The following is a 14492-nucleotide window of genomic DNA, read 5'->3' as shown; positions in this document are numbered from 1 at the left end:
CTGCTATAGCCAAACCTTTGGTCACTCGTGCCAATGCCAAACGTCGGTTTCAATGGTGCAAGGAGCGCAAATCTTGGGCTGTGGACAATGTGAAACATGTATTGTTCTCTGATGAGTCCACCTTTACTGTTTTCCCCACATCCGGGAGAGTTACGGTGTGGAGAAGCCCCAAAGAAGCGTACCACCCAGACTGTTGCATGCCCAGAGTGAAGCATGGGGGTGGATCAGTGATGGTTTGGGCTGCCATATCATGGCATTCCCTTGGCCCAATACTTGTGCTAGATGGGCGCGTCACTGCCAAGGACTACCGAACCATTCTGGAGGACCATGTGCATCCAATGGCGGTGCCGTGTATCAGGATGACAATGCACCAATACACACAGCAAGACTGGTGAAAGATTGGTTTGATGAACATGAAAGTGAAGTTGAACATCTCCCATGGCCTGCACAGTCACCAGATCTAAATATTATTGAGCCACTTTGGGGTGTTTTGGAGAAGCGAGTCAGGAAACGTTTTCCTCCACCAGCATCACGTAGTGACCTGGCCACTATCCTGCAAGAAGAATGGCTTAAAATCCCTCTGACCACTGTGCAGGACTTGTATATGTCATTTCCAAGACGAATTGACGCTGTATTGGCCGCAAAAGGAGGCCCTACACCATACTAATAAATTATTGTGGTCTAAAACCAGGTGTTTCAGTTTCATTGTCCAACCCCTGGTGCTGATAAATGAATGGGAAGGTATAGTAAGGAGACATGTTATGAAACTTGCAGGAAGTTAAATTTAGATAATGCGTGTAACAATGTGATTTTTATGACTACAGACTGTACATCCAAACAGTGAAGCACAGATGAAAAAAACAATCAATTGGTAGATGAAAAACCTCTGTCTGACACATCTGTACTCTTTCTCAGGATGAACTCTGACGCTGTGGACTATGAAGACGCCTGCTTAGTTGTGCGATATTTGGCCTCCATGAGGCCGTTTGCACAGAGCTTTGATATTTATTTAACACAGGTAAGCACACTCACAGACGGATCGTGTAAAGCTTTCTGATTTTACTGTGATCATATTAGTGTGATACACATTCCTTAGTGTGTTGTGTATTACCAGGTGCTGTGCTTTTTATTTTAGTCTTATACACTGTATTAAGGAACTGATGTAATACATCTTGCTGTATTGCTTACACCTATTTCACAATGTGTCACAATGCTAAAGCAGCGAAGGGTGGCAAAGCCCTTTAAATTTGTCCTTAAAATGTTGAGAAGTATTTTAGTCAGAAGTATTTTGCAATATGTGGCAACTAAATCAAACATTTTGTGTTGCTTAGATTTTAAGAGTGCTGGGTGAGAGTGCCATCGCTGTACGAACGAAGGCGATGAAGTGTCTGTCTGAAGTGGTCGCAGTGGACCCAAGCATACTGGCACGGGTGAGTGAGTCCTATTGGAACTGGCAGAACAGATACTAATGCTCTGCCTTCTTTTTAATCACCTAAGACAACACTGTTCCTTGTGTGTGAGACGTAACTTGTGTGTCTGTGTTTATGTGCAGTCGGACATGCAGCGTGGTGTCCACGGACGACTTATGGATAACTCCACTAGTGTGCGGGAGGCTGCTGTCGAGCTGCTTGGCAGATTTGTTCTGAGTCGCCCTCAACTGACTGAGCAGTACTACGACATGCTTATCGAAAGGATATTGGTATGTCGCCGTGGCTTTGTCCCCTACCTCTTGAGTCAAAATAAAGTATTGATTGCCATCAGAAATAAAGAAGTACCCATGCAATTGACGGCCAGGAGCAATAATGAAAAAACAGCTATTAAATAAATAACAAGGAGACTTAAAACTAGTGATCTTTCTTCCAATATGACTCAACATGTCACATTAGCACTGACTGTGTGGTTTTTTATTTTATTTTATTCTTTTTGTCCTTATGTCAAGCTCTGCTTGTTAGCATCAGTAGATGCTGCCTATTTGAAACTGTTGCTTCATGGGCTTGCTTGATTTTAAACTGTAAGCCATGACGGCAGGAAGTTCATTCTGAGGATGAAAGTTCACCCTGGGTTAATTCAGCTAACACTCTGCTGCCACCTACAGGCTCTGGAAAAGAGTAGCACGATCACTGAGAAAGCTTTTTTTGGATTTTTTGATGTTTTTCAGGATACGGGCATTAGTGTGAGGAAGAGGGTGATTAAGATTTTGCGTGACATCTGTTTGGAGCAGCCAACTTTCAACAAGATTACAGAAATGTGTGTGAAGATGATCAGGCGGGTCAACGATGAGGAAGGCATTAAGGTTATTATTCCACTTATTTATATTTGTTAAATGCTTTAGAATGTAACATGCATTCAATTACCTGGGTCTGTTATTTCTTGCTACTAAAACATTCAAACAAATCTTACTAGTGTCTATAAAAATTTTCCACCCTCCCCCATCAGAATTTATGCTACCTATGCATATATATTTATAGTGGTGCAGTGGTCTTACATACTAGCATGTGCAAATGTGAGTTTAAATCTTGTGTGCAATGCGGCTCTGTATGGGAACCCAACATTGGGAGGTGATAAGAAGTGTCTCAGGATTCTTGTGCGGTGATCCTTGATTAGATCAGAGGTTCTGCGAGCAGAAGTGGGTCAGGAATTTGTAATGACCAGAATGCTAGTTTCAGCAGCAGAAAGTTTGTGTTTTCTTTGCCTAATTCAGTCCTAGTGTCCTACTTATAACACGCTGCACTTGAACCTATTTTCACTTGTTTGCATAAGCTTCAGATGTGTGTTCGTTCCTAAATATTCCATCATCTTTAAGTGATGAACCCTTCAATTTAAAGCATGCCGGATTTAACTATAAACCGTGACATTGTTACTGTTTGTGTAAGAATAAAAGATCTGCCAGTTACTGCAATTAATATTAAAGCTCAGATTAAAGCACTGTTAACACTTGGTATATTTAAACCCCATTTTTTAGAAACTGGTGAATGAAACATTCCAAAAACTGTGGTTTACTCCCACTCCAAACCAGGACAAAGAAACCATGACCAGGAAGATCATCAATATCACTGATGTGGTAAGCTACAATTTAAAATGTTGGATCCATTATTTGTATATGTCTGTGAATAAATCCATAGGACTTACAGAATCTTACAGTGTTTATTCATGATGAACTGTAACACTTTCTCCCAACAGGTGTCTGCATGCCGGGATTCAGGTTATGACTGGTTTGAACAGCTGCTTCAGAATGTAAGTTTTATTGTTTGATTAAGCGGCGCATTTGTGTTTGTATGTTTATGCATATGCTGTGTATTCTGCTGCCATTGTCTTAATGTGATGTGCCCGCTCATGTTTGGTGCAGCTACTGAAGACAGAGGAAGACGCCTCCTACAAGCCAACCCGAAAGGCCTGTGCTCAGCTCGTCGACAATCTAGTGGAGCACATCCTCAAGTACGAAGAGGAGTCTCTCACTGGTACGGCATAAGCAAATACACATTTATTTCATGTCATAAGTGTTACGTATTGATATAACTTATTAATGGTTCATTAATGAGTTATGTCATTCATAAAGGGTTACAATTTTGATGTTTTTGTGTCTATGACTCTGCAGACTGTGAAAATAAAGGGGTAAATTCCAACCGCTTGGTGGCCTGCATTACCACCCTGTACCTCTTCAGCAAGATCCGAGCACATCTGATGGTAAAACACGCCATGACCATGCAGCCCTACCTGACCACCAAGTGCAACGTAAGCATCTTCACCTATCTTCACTTACAGATGTATTTAAACTCTTGACCTCTCTAGTGGTTCGTTACAAGAGCCACAGTGAGTTTGGTTACCAATTGCTTCTGAATAAAATCATCACATTTCAATCCAAAATCACAGAACCAGAACGATTTTATGGTCATCTGCAACGTGGCAAAAATCTTGGAGTTGGTGGTTCCTCTGATGGACCACCCCAGCGAGACCTTTCTCACCACCATAGAAGAGGACCTGATGAAGCTTATCATTAAATATGGCATGACGGTCAGTGAAGAGCTGCAGAATTCGATTAACTTTTAGAAAGGCAAAACGTATAGGTGTTTATATTTACTTAATGTTGTATTTATTCTATTTGTCTTCAGGTTGTGCAGCATTGTGTGAGCTGTCTTGGTGCAATAGTGAACAAGGTCACTCACAATTACAAGTTTGTGTGGGCTTGTTTTAACCGATACTATGGTGAGTTTACAGTTATATGCTTTCTCATTTTCTAGGATTTCTGTACTACTTTGTTAAGCACATTGTTAAACACAAAGTGTTTGGGCACATTATTTCAATTAAGTATACATTTATGAATTAAAATCTCGGCATGCCTTGCAGCCATGTCAGACCCTTGAGCAAGCCTCTTAACCCTTATTGGCTCTAAAGCTCAGGCAATTATTTCAAACTAATTAAGCGCTTACACAAAGCTCTAGAATCCCATATGCACAAATTTTTCCTCAAACAAATGTGGAAAGCATCCAAAGCTTTGTGGAGGCACTGAACCCCATTATGATCACTCTCACTTTGGAGCAGAAGCACCTATATATTATATATTTATTTAGTTTTTGACTGGAGAAATTACATTGCTCAGCCACTCACTCACATTACGCTAACGCCGTAGGGGCTCGTGCAGGGCCCTTGAAATTTTCAGTAGTAGATATAGCTAGTGGCAGGTCGTAGATTTGTGTGCCGCACCTGTGTATATAGATGAATTAGCTTCAGATTACATGTATGTAAACCACAATGCAATAACAATAAACCATATTTCTCTAGGTGCACTGAACAAGCTGAAGACCCAACACCAAGAGGATTCAAACAGCACGGTTCTAGTGTCCAACAAGCCTGCACTGCTGCGCTCTCTCTTTACTGTAGGGGCTCTGTGCAGGCATTTTGACTTTGACCAGGAAGAGTTTAAAGGAAATAACAAGGTCAGTTATGGGATTTTATACCAGTCATGTGATTTTGAGCATGTCCTTAATCAAAGTTGCTTATCTTTTTTTCTATCTTCTTTCTAGGTTGTCATAAAGGACAAGGTGCTGGAGTTGCTTCTCTGTTTCACCAAGAATGAAGATGAGGAGGTGCAGACCAAGGCCATCATTGGTTTAGGTAGGTTTTAGCTCTCCAATGCAGGTTTCTTTTATACATATTTTGGTTGTTGCCTTTGTGAAACTAAATGGCTCTTTGGTCTTCTCCAGGTTTCCTTTTCATTCAGCACCCAGGCCTGATGTTTGTCCCAGAAGTGAAGAACCTGTATAATGGTCTCCTTTCTGAGAGGAAGAGGTCTGTGAACCTGAAGATCCAGGTGCTTAAGAATCTCCAAACATACTTGCAGGAGGAGGATTCGAGAATGCAGGAGGCTGACCGGGAATGTGAGTGCCTATCACACAGCTTTCTGCTTAGTTTGGAAATATCAATATGTCTGGTATATTTTACGCTCTGACTCTTCTGTGCATGTGCAGGGAAGAAGCTGTCGAAACAGGAAGATCTGAAGGAGATGGGAGACATCTCATCAGGCATGAGCAGCTCCATCATGCAGCTTTATCTGAAGCAGGTGCTGGAAGCCTTCTTCCACACGCAGTCCAGCGTACGCCATTTCGCTCTCAACGTCATTGCTCTCACACTCAACCAGGGTCTTATTCACCCAGTACAGGTACAGAAACACATGATTTACATTTTCCAGTTTCTTATTCAGTAGTGAACTTTAAGTGCTAATAGTGATTATCAATGTGACATCATTCAGGCTTACAGTTTCCCCTATATCGTGTGGACCATAACATGACATGAATTTTAATTAATTATTATTATTGCATTAATTATACACATTTTTTATAATTATACACAAGTGCTGTTTGGTGACTTGAATAAACACACCAGCATTTCCTGTACTTAAATATTAGTTGCAACATAAGTGAAATTAATAAATAATTTTTTTCCACTGCTCCCATTTGGGGTCGCCATCGTGGATCATTTGTTCGCATATCTGATTTGGCACAGCTTTTATGGATGCCTTTCTTAATGCAACCCTCCTATTTATTCAGGCTTTGGACTGGCGCTAAGGCTGTCCTAATGTAACCCCCAAATTGCTAGTTTACACACTGCCATGCACCTTCTGTATTTGTGAGCCCAGTCTGGGTAAGTTTAAATAACCTTAAGTCAAATGAAATGCCGAATTATAAATAAGAGACAGTTGACTGTTCTCTTAATTAAGACCAAGAAGGCTTGCTAATTGTGTTTGGACAATTTTGACCATCATTTAGACAAGGTCTAATAAAAGAGTGATAATACTAATCCTTCAAATGCTCTTTATTTATTTAAGCAAAGCAGACTATTCATATAGCAACGGAACACTGGGCTGGCACTTTGTCTTTTAATGTAACATTAACATCTATGCATTACATGACATGCATCAAGCAAACACTTGGGCCGCTCAGGTGGAGCGCACGCTAAAAACACACGCTGGAACCAGAGCTGGGATCTCGAATACATCGTATCGAATCTCAGCTCTGCCTTGACGGCTGAGGCTGAGCGGTCACATGAACAACGATTGGCCTGTTGTTCAGATGGGCGGGACTAAGTCGGATATGGGTCTCTCTCTGTATGACCTCTGCTGGCTGATTAGAGGCGCCTACGCAGAGTGAAAGAGTGCTCTTAGGGTGTTTCTCTCCATACACAACGCTAGGTGGCACAACACTCATCAATGTGTGAGTGATAAGATGCATACGGCTTGCTGCCCACGTGTCGGAGGGGGCGTGGCTTAGCTTCGATCTCCTCGGTTAGAGCAGGGATTGGCATAGGCGGAGAGGAAGCATGGCGCAATTGGGCATTTGGACGCGCTAAAGGGGGAGAAAAAGGGGAGAAAATGCATAAAAAACACTTAGAGCAAAGCAAACTTTTGCATATTTTTCAGTCCTGATGTGTTTATTGTAGACTGTACACTAAATGCTGTGCAATGTGTATGTTAATGTATTGGAAGAAATAATTATATATAATAATAGACTACCTCTGTGTCTAATATCCTAACGCTTTACTGAGATTATGTTGTTTCAGTGAGTCTAAATGCTTCTTAAACCTTTTTTTGTGCAGTGTGTGCCCTACCTGATTGCCATGGGTACAGACCCTGAGCCTACAATGAGGAACAAAGCAGACCAGCAACTAGTGGAGATTGATAAGAAGTACACAGGATTCATTCATGTAAGTGCACCTGCATTTATTCATTTATTTATGTTTACATCTTACTCATCATGATTCTTTTAATTTTGTATGTGTATGTTTATATAATTCTTATGTATGTATAAAATACTTTTGTGTAAAACCAGATGAAGGCTGTGGCAGGGATGAAAATGTCCTACCAGGTCCAGCAGGCTATAATGCAATCTCACAACACCATCATCCGAGGTTTCCGCCAGGATGAGAGCAGCAGCGCACTCTGTTCGCACCTTTTCACCATGGTGCGGGGGAATCGACAGCACCGGAGAGCCTTCCTTATTTCGCTGCTTAATCTGTTTGACGACAGTGCGGTGAGTGCATTGCTTTGAGTGGAATTTTTCAGTCATTCAGATCAGTGATTGTTTCCACTTAACGTATGGTTTATACTTTAATTTCTGATCAATACTGATTGATAAGTCCCAGAATGCCTTGCTTTTAATGGTGCACCGATGCGTTGGCGATGTTAACAAGCTTTCTAACCTTTCCAACCATTGTCTGTTCTCTTGCAGAAGACAGATGTAAACATGCTGCTGTTCATCGCAGACAACCTGGCATGTTTTCCTTTCCAAACCCAGGAGGAGCCTTTGTTTATCATGCATCACATCGACATCACACTGTCCGTGTCCGGCAGCAATCTGCTGCAGTCCTTTAAAGAGGTGAGCACTATGAGCTTGTTGATCTTTTTTTTTTTTTCTTTTGTAATGTTTATTTTTTCTTTTGAAGGTTAAACTTTGTGCTCAGATACTTATGTGATTTTTTTTCTCTGCTTTAAACTGTCCCTTCTTGTCCATGTAGTCTTTGCTAAAGGACCCAGTGAAGAGGGAAAAGATAAAGAAAAAGAAGAAGGAGCGAGAGAAGAAATATGGCTCAGAAGAGGAAGACGAGGACTACGTGGAACCACAGAGCAGCGGCTCACACACCAGCGATGAAGATGAGGAGGTCGTCCACAGGGCTAAAAAGCCCAGGCGGGCTGCCGTTGATTCTGATTTTGACTCAGACTTGGATGCTGATGACGTGGATAAGGTCATGGACCGGCTACCAGACAACACCATGCCTCTGCTTGATTTCGCCAACGCCTCTCAGGGCATCCTGCTCCTTTTAGTGCTCAAACAGCACCTGAAGAACCTCTATGGCTTCTCTGACAGGTATCTAATTTCCACTAATCTAACTCCAACATCCCGTTTCAACTGTTGCGACACGCAAGGAAAATCTGGAACAAGCAATTTAGACTCTGTATAGCGACAGATCCCATAATGTTCAACACCAATAGTATCTCACTAGTGTCCAGTGTTACTTCAAAGCTTAAGTTTCTTTTAGCATTTAAGTCCATCATAGCAGTGTTGTTGATGCTCACAATTGAAAGAAAACATTTTAAGCACCAACATTTTTTGGCAATCAATACATTTTGAAGCCAAAAATAACACAGTATTGGTGTGTTGTACAGTTGACGGGTCAGTACCCACCTACAAGGAACAAAAAACAATATTCCGTGCTGCCAGATCTGACAAATAAAACACATCGTTTTACCTTCGTTCCATCATTTGTTAAAAAGTGTGTTTTGCGACATGTTTGATGGACACCCTGGATTTACTGCTTACTTCTTTAGTATGCTCATACTTTCAGCATTGTCCAACACCAATTCTGCTATTGTGTTAGTGCACCATCTAGTGGCGAGAACAATAAGCAAAAAATCACATCAAGGATAATGTAAAAATCTCACCAGTGAGAGTTGGGCTAAATCTATCACAAATGATTTTCATTGGTCTAATAATTTAATGAAATAAGTGAACGAATAATCTCAAGAAATAATGAACTCTGGAAGTAGTCAATTCTCAACATATTAATTCTAGTTTCAGCATATGTGTGGATTTTGGAATTTGCTCCATACTAAAAGAGCTCAGCAATAAAGTCGGTTATGATGCATCTGATGCTTTTTTTCTTGCTGTGGAATAAAATACATAGTAAACAGATAATTAAACAGTGTTCTGTGGTTGCATATCAGAACACTTACTCGTTAGTGCCATTTGCAATGGTATTACCTCAATTGAAGTTAATTATAAGTAAATCTGCAGATACCCCAGAGCCTGTGATGATTAAACCCATATCATTGTCCACAGCAAAATCCAGAAGTATTCACCCACTGAGTCAGCAAAAGTGTACGACAAGGCGGTAAACAGGAAAGGCAACGTACATTTCCATCCACGGCAGACGATCGACTTCCTGACCAATAGCCTCTCCAACACCGAGCTCACCTATGAGGTCAAGAGGAGGATTGTCCGGCAATACTTGGACGTGAGTAGTTTCAGTATTTATTTTAACTAATAAACTTAAGCTCTACTGTATTACAGTGATGGAATGTAGTGCTAAACTTTTCTCACCATTATGGGTCACTCTTTCTGTGGCTTCAGTTTAAGGTACTGATGGAGCACTTAGATCCAGACGAAGAGGATGAGGAAGGTGAAGCATCAGCCAGCAGCCACGCCAGAAACAAAGCCATCACTGCTCTGCTGGGAGGCTCCAGCCCGAGAAACAATGCCAATGCTAACGCCGCTGAGTCATATGATGAAGACAGTGAAGGAGATGAGAAAATGCCTGGGGTAGGTTTCTAATGCAAAATGTGTTTTTTTTTTGTTTTTTTTACTGAAGAAAATGTTTTTTCTAAATATAAATATATACAGTGGTACCTTGAAACTTGATGTAAATTGGTTCAGGGAGTGGTGTCGAGTTTAAAAGGCTTTGAGTTTCAAGGTATTTTTTCCCATAAGGCTGTACGTGAAACCTGTTGATGCGTTCCATGGTCCTGTGGAACTGCATAGATTTTAGGCTAATGTAAAATAATGGGATTGCTTTTAATCCTTATACACTGAAAAAAATAACACAAATATAATATAAAAACACTGAAATACAATTGAAAAACAGATAAATACAATAAAACCTGCTTTACCTTTACTTCTTTATTGTTTCCTTTATTGTACGGGCGCATTCACTTGAGAAGTGGCAGAATAGCTTTTGTGCTGGCTGTGCCGTTATTTCCTACGAAGTGTGGCGGTGCACAAAACTTAACGTGACTTAGTGTACTAAAACGAGAGAGGAATTTTATTAGTGGAGAAAACTTATGAGCAATATTAATTAAGTTTAGTGTTCCTGTGTTGTTGTTTTAATACATTAAGTCACATTAAGCTTTTTTTAACGATAAGGGTTTTAGACTCTTTTGGAAAAGCTGATTTGCACAATTTCTCAGCACCCTGAGCTATAACACAAGTTTAAAAGTGAAACCGTGAGCAAAATCCAGCTAAACACAGATGCATGTGGACGCTTTCAGAGTGAATTTAACGATTATTCCATTTAAATTCAGATTCGTCTCATATTCGCACTTTGATGACGTTTCACTGCACCTCTTAAGCCAAGTGCTGAACAAAGCGACAGTTGCACACATGCTGAGTTTAAGGGAAACATCGAGTTTAATGGTACAAATTTCGCAACTTTTTTTGAGTTTAGGGAACGTTGAGTTACAAGGTACCACTGTACATATGTACTGCTTGATCTTGGAATAAACAAAAACATGGGATGCAGAGAAAATTTATAATAATTAAATAAACAAATTTTGACAGGCACAAACACAAAATGAACTTGTACATGAACGCCCCCTTTTGGAGGCTTTACGTTACATATCGTAAACCACAGTGGGACCAGGTTGCATTCATTTTTATTAATTAAGTATATATCGTTTTGTGTTTCATTTTGATGCATTGTTTGTGTTGTCTGGGCCGCATGGACGAAATGTGGATCACTTGAAGAAAAGTTTGAAAAACCCTGCTGCAGGTTACCTGTAGTAACATAATTTGCATAATTTCCCGTTGCTCAACGCATTCAATTCAAAATTCTTCTATTCACTCACAAAGCTCTCCATAATCAGGCCCCATCCTACCTCACCGACCTGCTCCATCAGCACATTCCCTCCCGTAGCCTTCGCTCTTCTGAGGCTAACCTACTGTCCATACCCTCTAGGACCAAGCACCGGACCTGGGGTGACAGGGCCTTTTCCATAGCTGCTCCATCTTTATGGAATGCTCTCCCCAAACACCTACGAGATTGTCCTGACCTGTCCAAATTCAAGTCACTTCTCAAAACTCATCTATTCAATATGGCATTTAACTTGTAACAACACGAAATAAATGCTTTTATTTTTGCTATTCTTTTTAATAGTTTTTATACTTAGATCACGACAGAAATGTGAAGTCCTAGATCCTAAAACTTGTAAAGTTTTCAGTTTCCTGATTGCATGTAAATCTGTCCTGTTTCTGTCTAATTTTAAGAAATTGTTCTATATTTGTTGTTCTCTCTCATAATTTAGCTAATTTTTAATGAACTGTCTTATGCTGCTCTCTTTGTTTTTATCTTAATTATTCTTGATGTTGATGTACTATTTTGATTTTGTACTATGATTTGTATGGTGTATGTACGTATTTGTTTTGATTATTTGTCTTATGTAAAGCGTCTTTGAGTATCTTGAAAAGCGCTATATAAATAAAATGTATTATTATTATTATTATTTATAATTGTTTTTCTATATATAAATAAATACGGGCGGCACGGTGGCTCAGTGGGTAGCACTGTCTCCTCACAGCAAGAAGGTCCTGGGTTTGACTCCCGGGTAGAGCAGTCCAGGTCCTTTCTGTGTAGAGTTTGCATGTTATCCTTGTGTCTGTGTGGGTTTCCTCCGGAAGCTGTGACTTCCTCCAACAGTCCAAAGACATGCAAGTGAGGTGAATTGGAGATACAAAATTGTTCATGACTGTGTTTGATGTTAAAATCCTGATAAATAAATAAATATATACATAAATACAATTGTACTAGTGTAGGTTTCCTGTAGTAACAATTGTTTTTGTATATAAATAAATACTGGTGTACTAGTGTAGGTTACCTGCAGTATTATAATAATTCCTGAGATGTTACGCACAAAAGGCATAATTTATTTTTCGACTCCACTGTCATTTTTGTTAATCTTGTCTTTTTTCCACTCCTTAGTCGTCACGGCGGTCTAAAAGAGGCGGCGAGTCTGGAGACGCATCAGGTCACATGAACGAAGCAGTAGAAGCCATGGACGTCATCGCAATCTGCTGTCCCAAGTACAAGGACAGGCCACAGATAGCACGCGTCATCCAGAAGACGAGCAACGGTTACAGCGTTCACTGGATGGCCGGCTCGTATTCGGGCACTTGGGCCGAGGCCAAGAAGCGTGACGGACGTAAACTGGTGCCTTGGGTGGACACTATCAAGGAGTCGGACATCATTTACAAGAAAATCGCCTTGACGAGTGCGCACAAGCTGACTAACAAAATGGTGCAGACTTTACGCTCACTGTACGCAGCCAAGGAGGGGACTTCCAGCTAATCAAACCGACACTTACCCTGGCAGGAACTCTCAGCAGCCAAACTTTATTTGGGATCCAACATTTTCTAAACTCAAGACAGTACGGCTAAAGTACTCACGGTCTCACATGCTTCAGATTCACTGTCATGACGAACGAGTGAGGAGAGGGTGGGGACAAGGTCTGGGGCAGGGGAAGCATTTTAAAACCCGTGAGGAACTGCAGGAACGCATACTGGACACATTTTAAGTTAAACAGGACAAACACATTTAGAAGGAAATGTTTGGAAAACATTGTGTGGGAGCTCCTTCGCTGTTGTGCAGCAACTCGGTTGTGTGATTTTTACTCCCACTGTATCATAGTTTAACAGGAAAAAAACAACAAACACAAAAACAAAAAATGTTTATATCTCTGACAAAAAATCTGTTTAAAAAATAAACTTAAAGTGAATGTTGGAAATTAGTCTGTTGATGTTCTTAATAAAGTGTTCTTGGAGTTAAACCTAGCACCGGATGGATTTCTTTAGCTTAGCTCAGTGTCCAGGGAAAGAATCTTTTAAATATTTCCTCTGCTTTATGTTTTACTCCTTTTTTTGTTTACTCATGCTGTACAATGGAGTCTCCTGGACATAATTTATTCTGTTCAAAGCAGAGCAGAGCATGCAGTATCTGTGGCCTACATGCAGGGGGAGTTTTTCTTTTGTAAATGTAGATTTTGATGTATTAGGTCACCCTAGAGAGAAAAAAGGGATCCCCAGCACTTCTGGCGGAACAAATACTGCAATAAATTTTTTTACTTCTCTTTGTTACTTGTCTTGTTTGCATTTGACTTTTGTTGTTTTTAAGTAGCGGTTCAATGCAAGGGTAAATTAAATAGATTTTAAATATACACCTACAAGGCATAACATTATGACCACTGACAGGTGAAGTGAATAACACTGTTCATCTCTTCATCACGGGACCTGTTAATGCATGGGATATATTAGGCAGCAAGTGAACATTTTATCCTCAAAGTTGATGTTAGAAGCAGGAAAAATGTTCAAGCGTAAATATTTGAGCGAGTTTGACAAGGGCCAAATTGTGATGGCTAGACGACTGGGTCAGAGCATCTCCAAAACTGCAGCTCTTGTGGCGTGTTCCAGGTCTGCACTGGTCAGTATCTATCAAAAGTGGTCCAAGGAAGGAACAGTGGTAAACCGGCGACAGGGTCATGTCTCATTGATGCTCGTAGGGAGCGAAGGCTGGTCCATGTGGTCCGATCCAACAGACGAGCTACTGTAGCTCAAACTGCTAAAGAAGTTCATGCTGGTTCTGATAGAAAGGTGTCAGATTACACAGTGCATCTCAGTTTGTTGCGTATGGGGCTGCATAGCCGCAGACCAGTCAGTTAGGAAGGTGGTCATAATGTTATGCCTAATCGGTGTATTTGCATTGTCTTGTGTGGTTTAAACACAATTCTTGAAGGTAAGGCTGGGAACCTATTCACCGCATATGGTGTCACAAGGCCAAGGTAGTGTAAATGCATGGTCCTGTTGTTTATGCCTAATGTGTTTTGCTATTATTACGGCTGAGATTGTACACATTAGTACTTAATGGACCACTAGTCTCACCTTAGTGTGTCTTTAAAATATAGAAACTGCATTCTTTTGCCAGGGGTTTTAAGGTATGAAAAAATTTCATCAACTTTTTCGCATTGCCAAACTAGCTCTGTAAGATTTTTATCAAGCTTGTTTTGACTTGACAGACCAGAGGTAAACACACTCCAGCTCAGAGAGTAGAAAATGACACGACGTCAGCTTCAGCTTTGCACTGCAACAAAGTCTAAAACTAATCTTGCACTGCTGGAAATGTTTGCATTTAAATGATTGCATTGAATATGTTCCTAGCCTCAGATTTGTTTTGTTTGATAT

General features: G+C 40.6%; 1 protein-coding gene across 5 annotated transcripts in view; it reads left to right on the top strand.

Annotated features, from left to right (window-relative positions):
• Positions 1–13391, top strand: part of nipblb (NIPBL cohesin loading factor b) — a 55924-nt gene extending 42533 nt beyond the window's left edge. For all 5 annotated transcript variants that reach the window (XM_063014589.1, XM_063014591.1, XM_063014592.1 and 2 more), the window contains exons 27-47: positions 916–1018; positions 1332–1430; positions 1553–1699; positions 2159–2293; positions 2963–3061; positions 3181–3234; positions 3347–3458; positions 3596–3732; positions 3871–4011; positions 4110–4203; positions 4780–4934; positions 5022–5112; positions 5202–5375; positions 5466–5656; positions 7090–7197; positions 7323–7523; positions 7722–7868; positions 8008–8357; positions 9330–9504; positions 9621–9809; positions 12241–13391. In XM_063014589.1, the coding sequence (XP_062870659.1) occupies positions 916–1018; positions 1332–1430; positions 1553–1699; positions 2159–2293; positions 2963–3061; positions 3181–3234; positions 3347–3458; positions 3596–3732; positions 3871–4011; positions 4110–4203; positions 4780–4934; positions 5022–5112; positions 5202–5375; positions 5466–5656; positions 7090–7197; positions 7323–7523; positions 7722–7868; positions 8008–8357; positions 9330–9504; positions 9621–9809; positions 12241–12606 (3268 nt within the window). In that variant the 3' untranslated portion in view covers positions 12607–13391. The remainder of the gene's footprint in view (positions 1–915; positions 1019–1331; positions 1431–1552; positions 1700–2158; positions 2294–2962; positions 3062–3180; positions 3235–3346; positions 3459–3595; positions 3733–3870; positions 4012–4109; positions 4204–4779; positions 4935–5021; positions 5113–5201; positions 5376–5465; positions 5657–7089; positions 7198–7322; positions 7524–7721; positions 7869–8007; positions 8358–9329; positions 9505–9620; positions 9810–12240) is intronic.
• Positions 13392–14492: the final 1101 nt, after the last annotated feature.

This window comes from Trichomycterus rosablanca, chromosome 18 (assembly GCF_030014385.1).
Source record: "Trichomycterus rosablanca isolate fTriRos1 chromosome 18, fTriRos1.hap1, whole genome shotgun sequence".
Taxonomy (NCBI): domain Eukaryota; kingdom Metazoa; phylum Chordata; class Actinopteri; order Siluriformes; family Trichomycteridae; genus Trichomycterus; species Trichomycterus rosablanca.
This window is presented reverse-complemented; position numbering and strand designations above follow the sequence as displayed.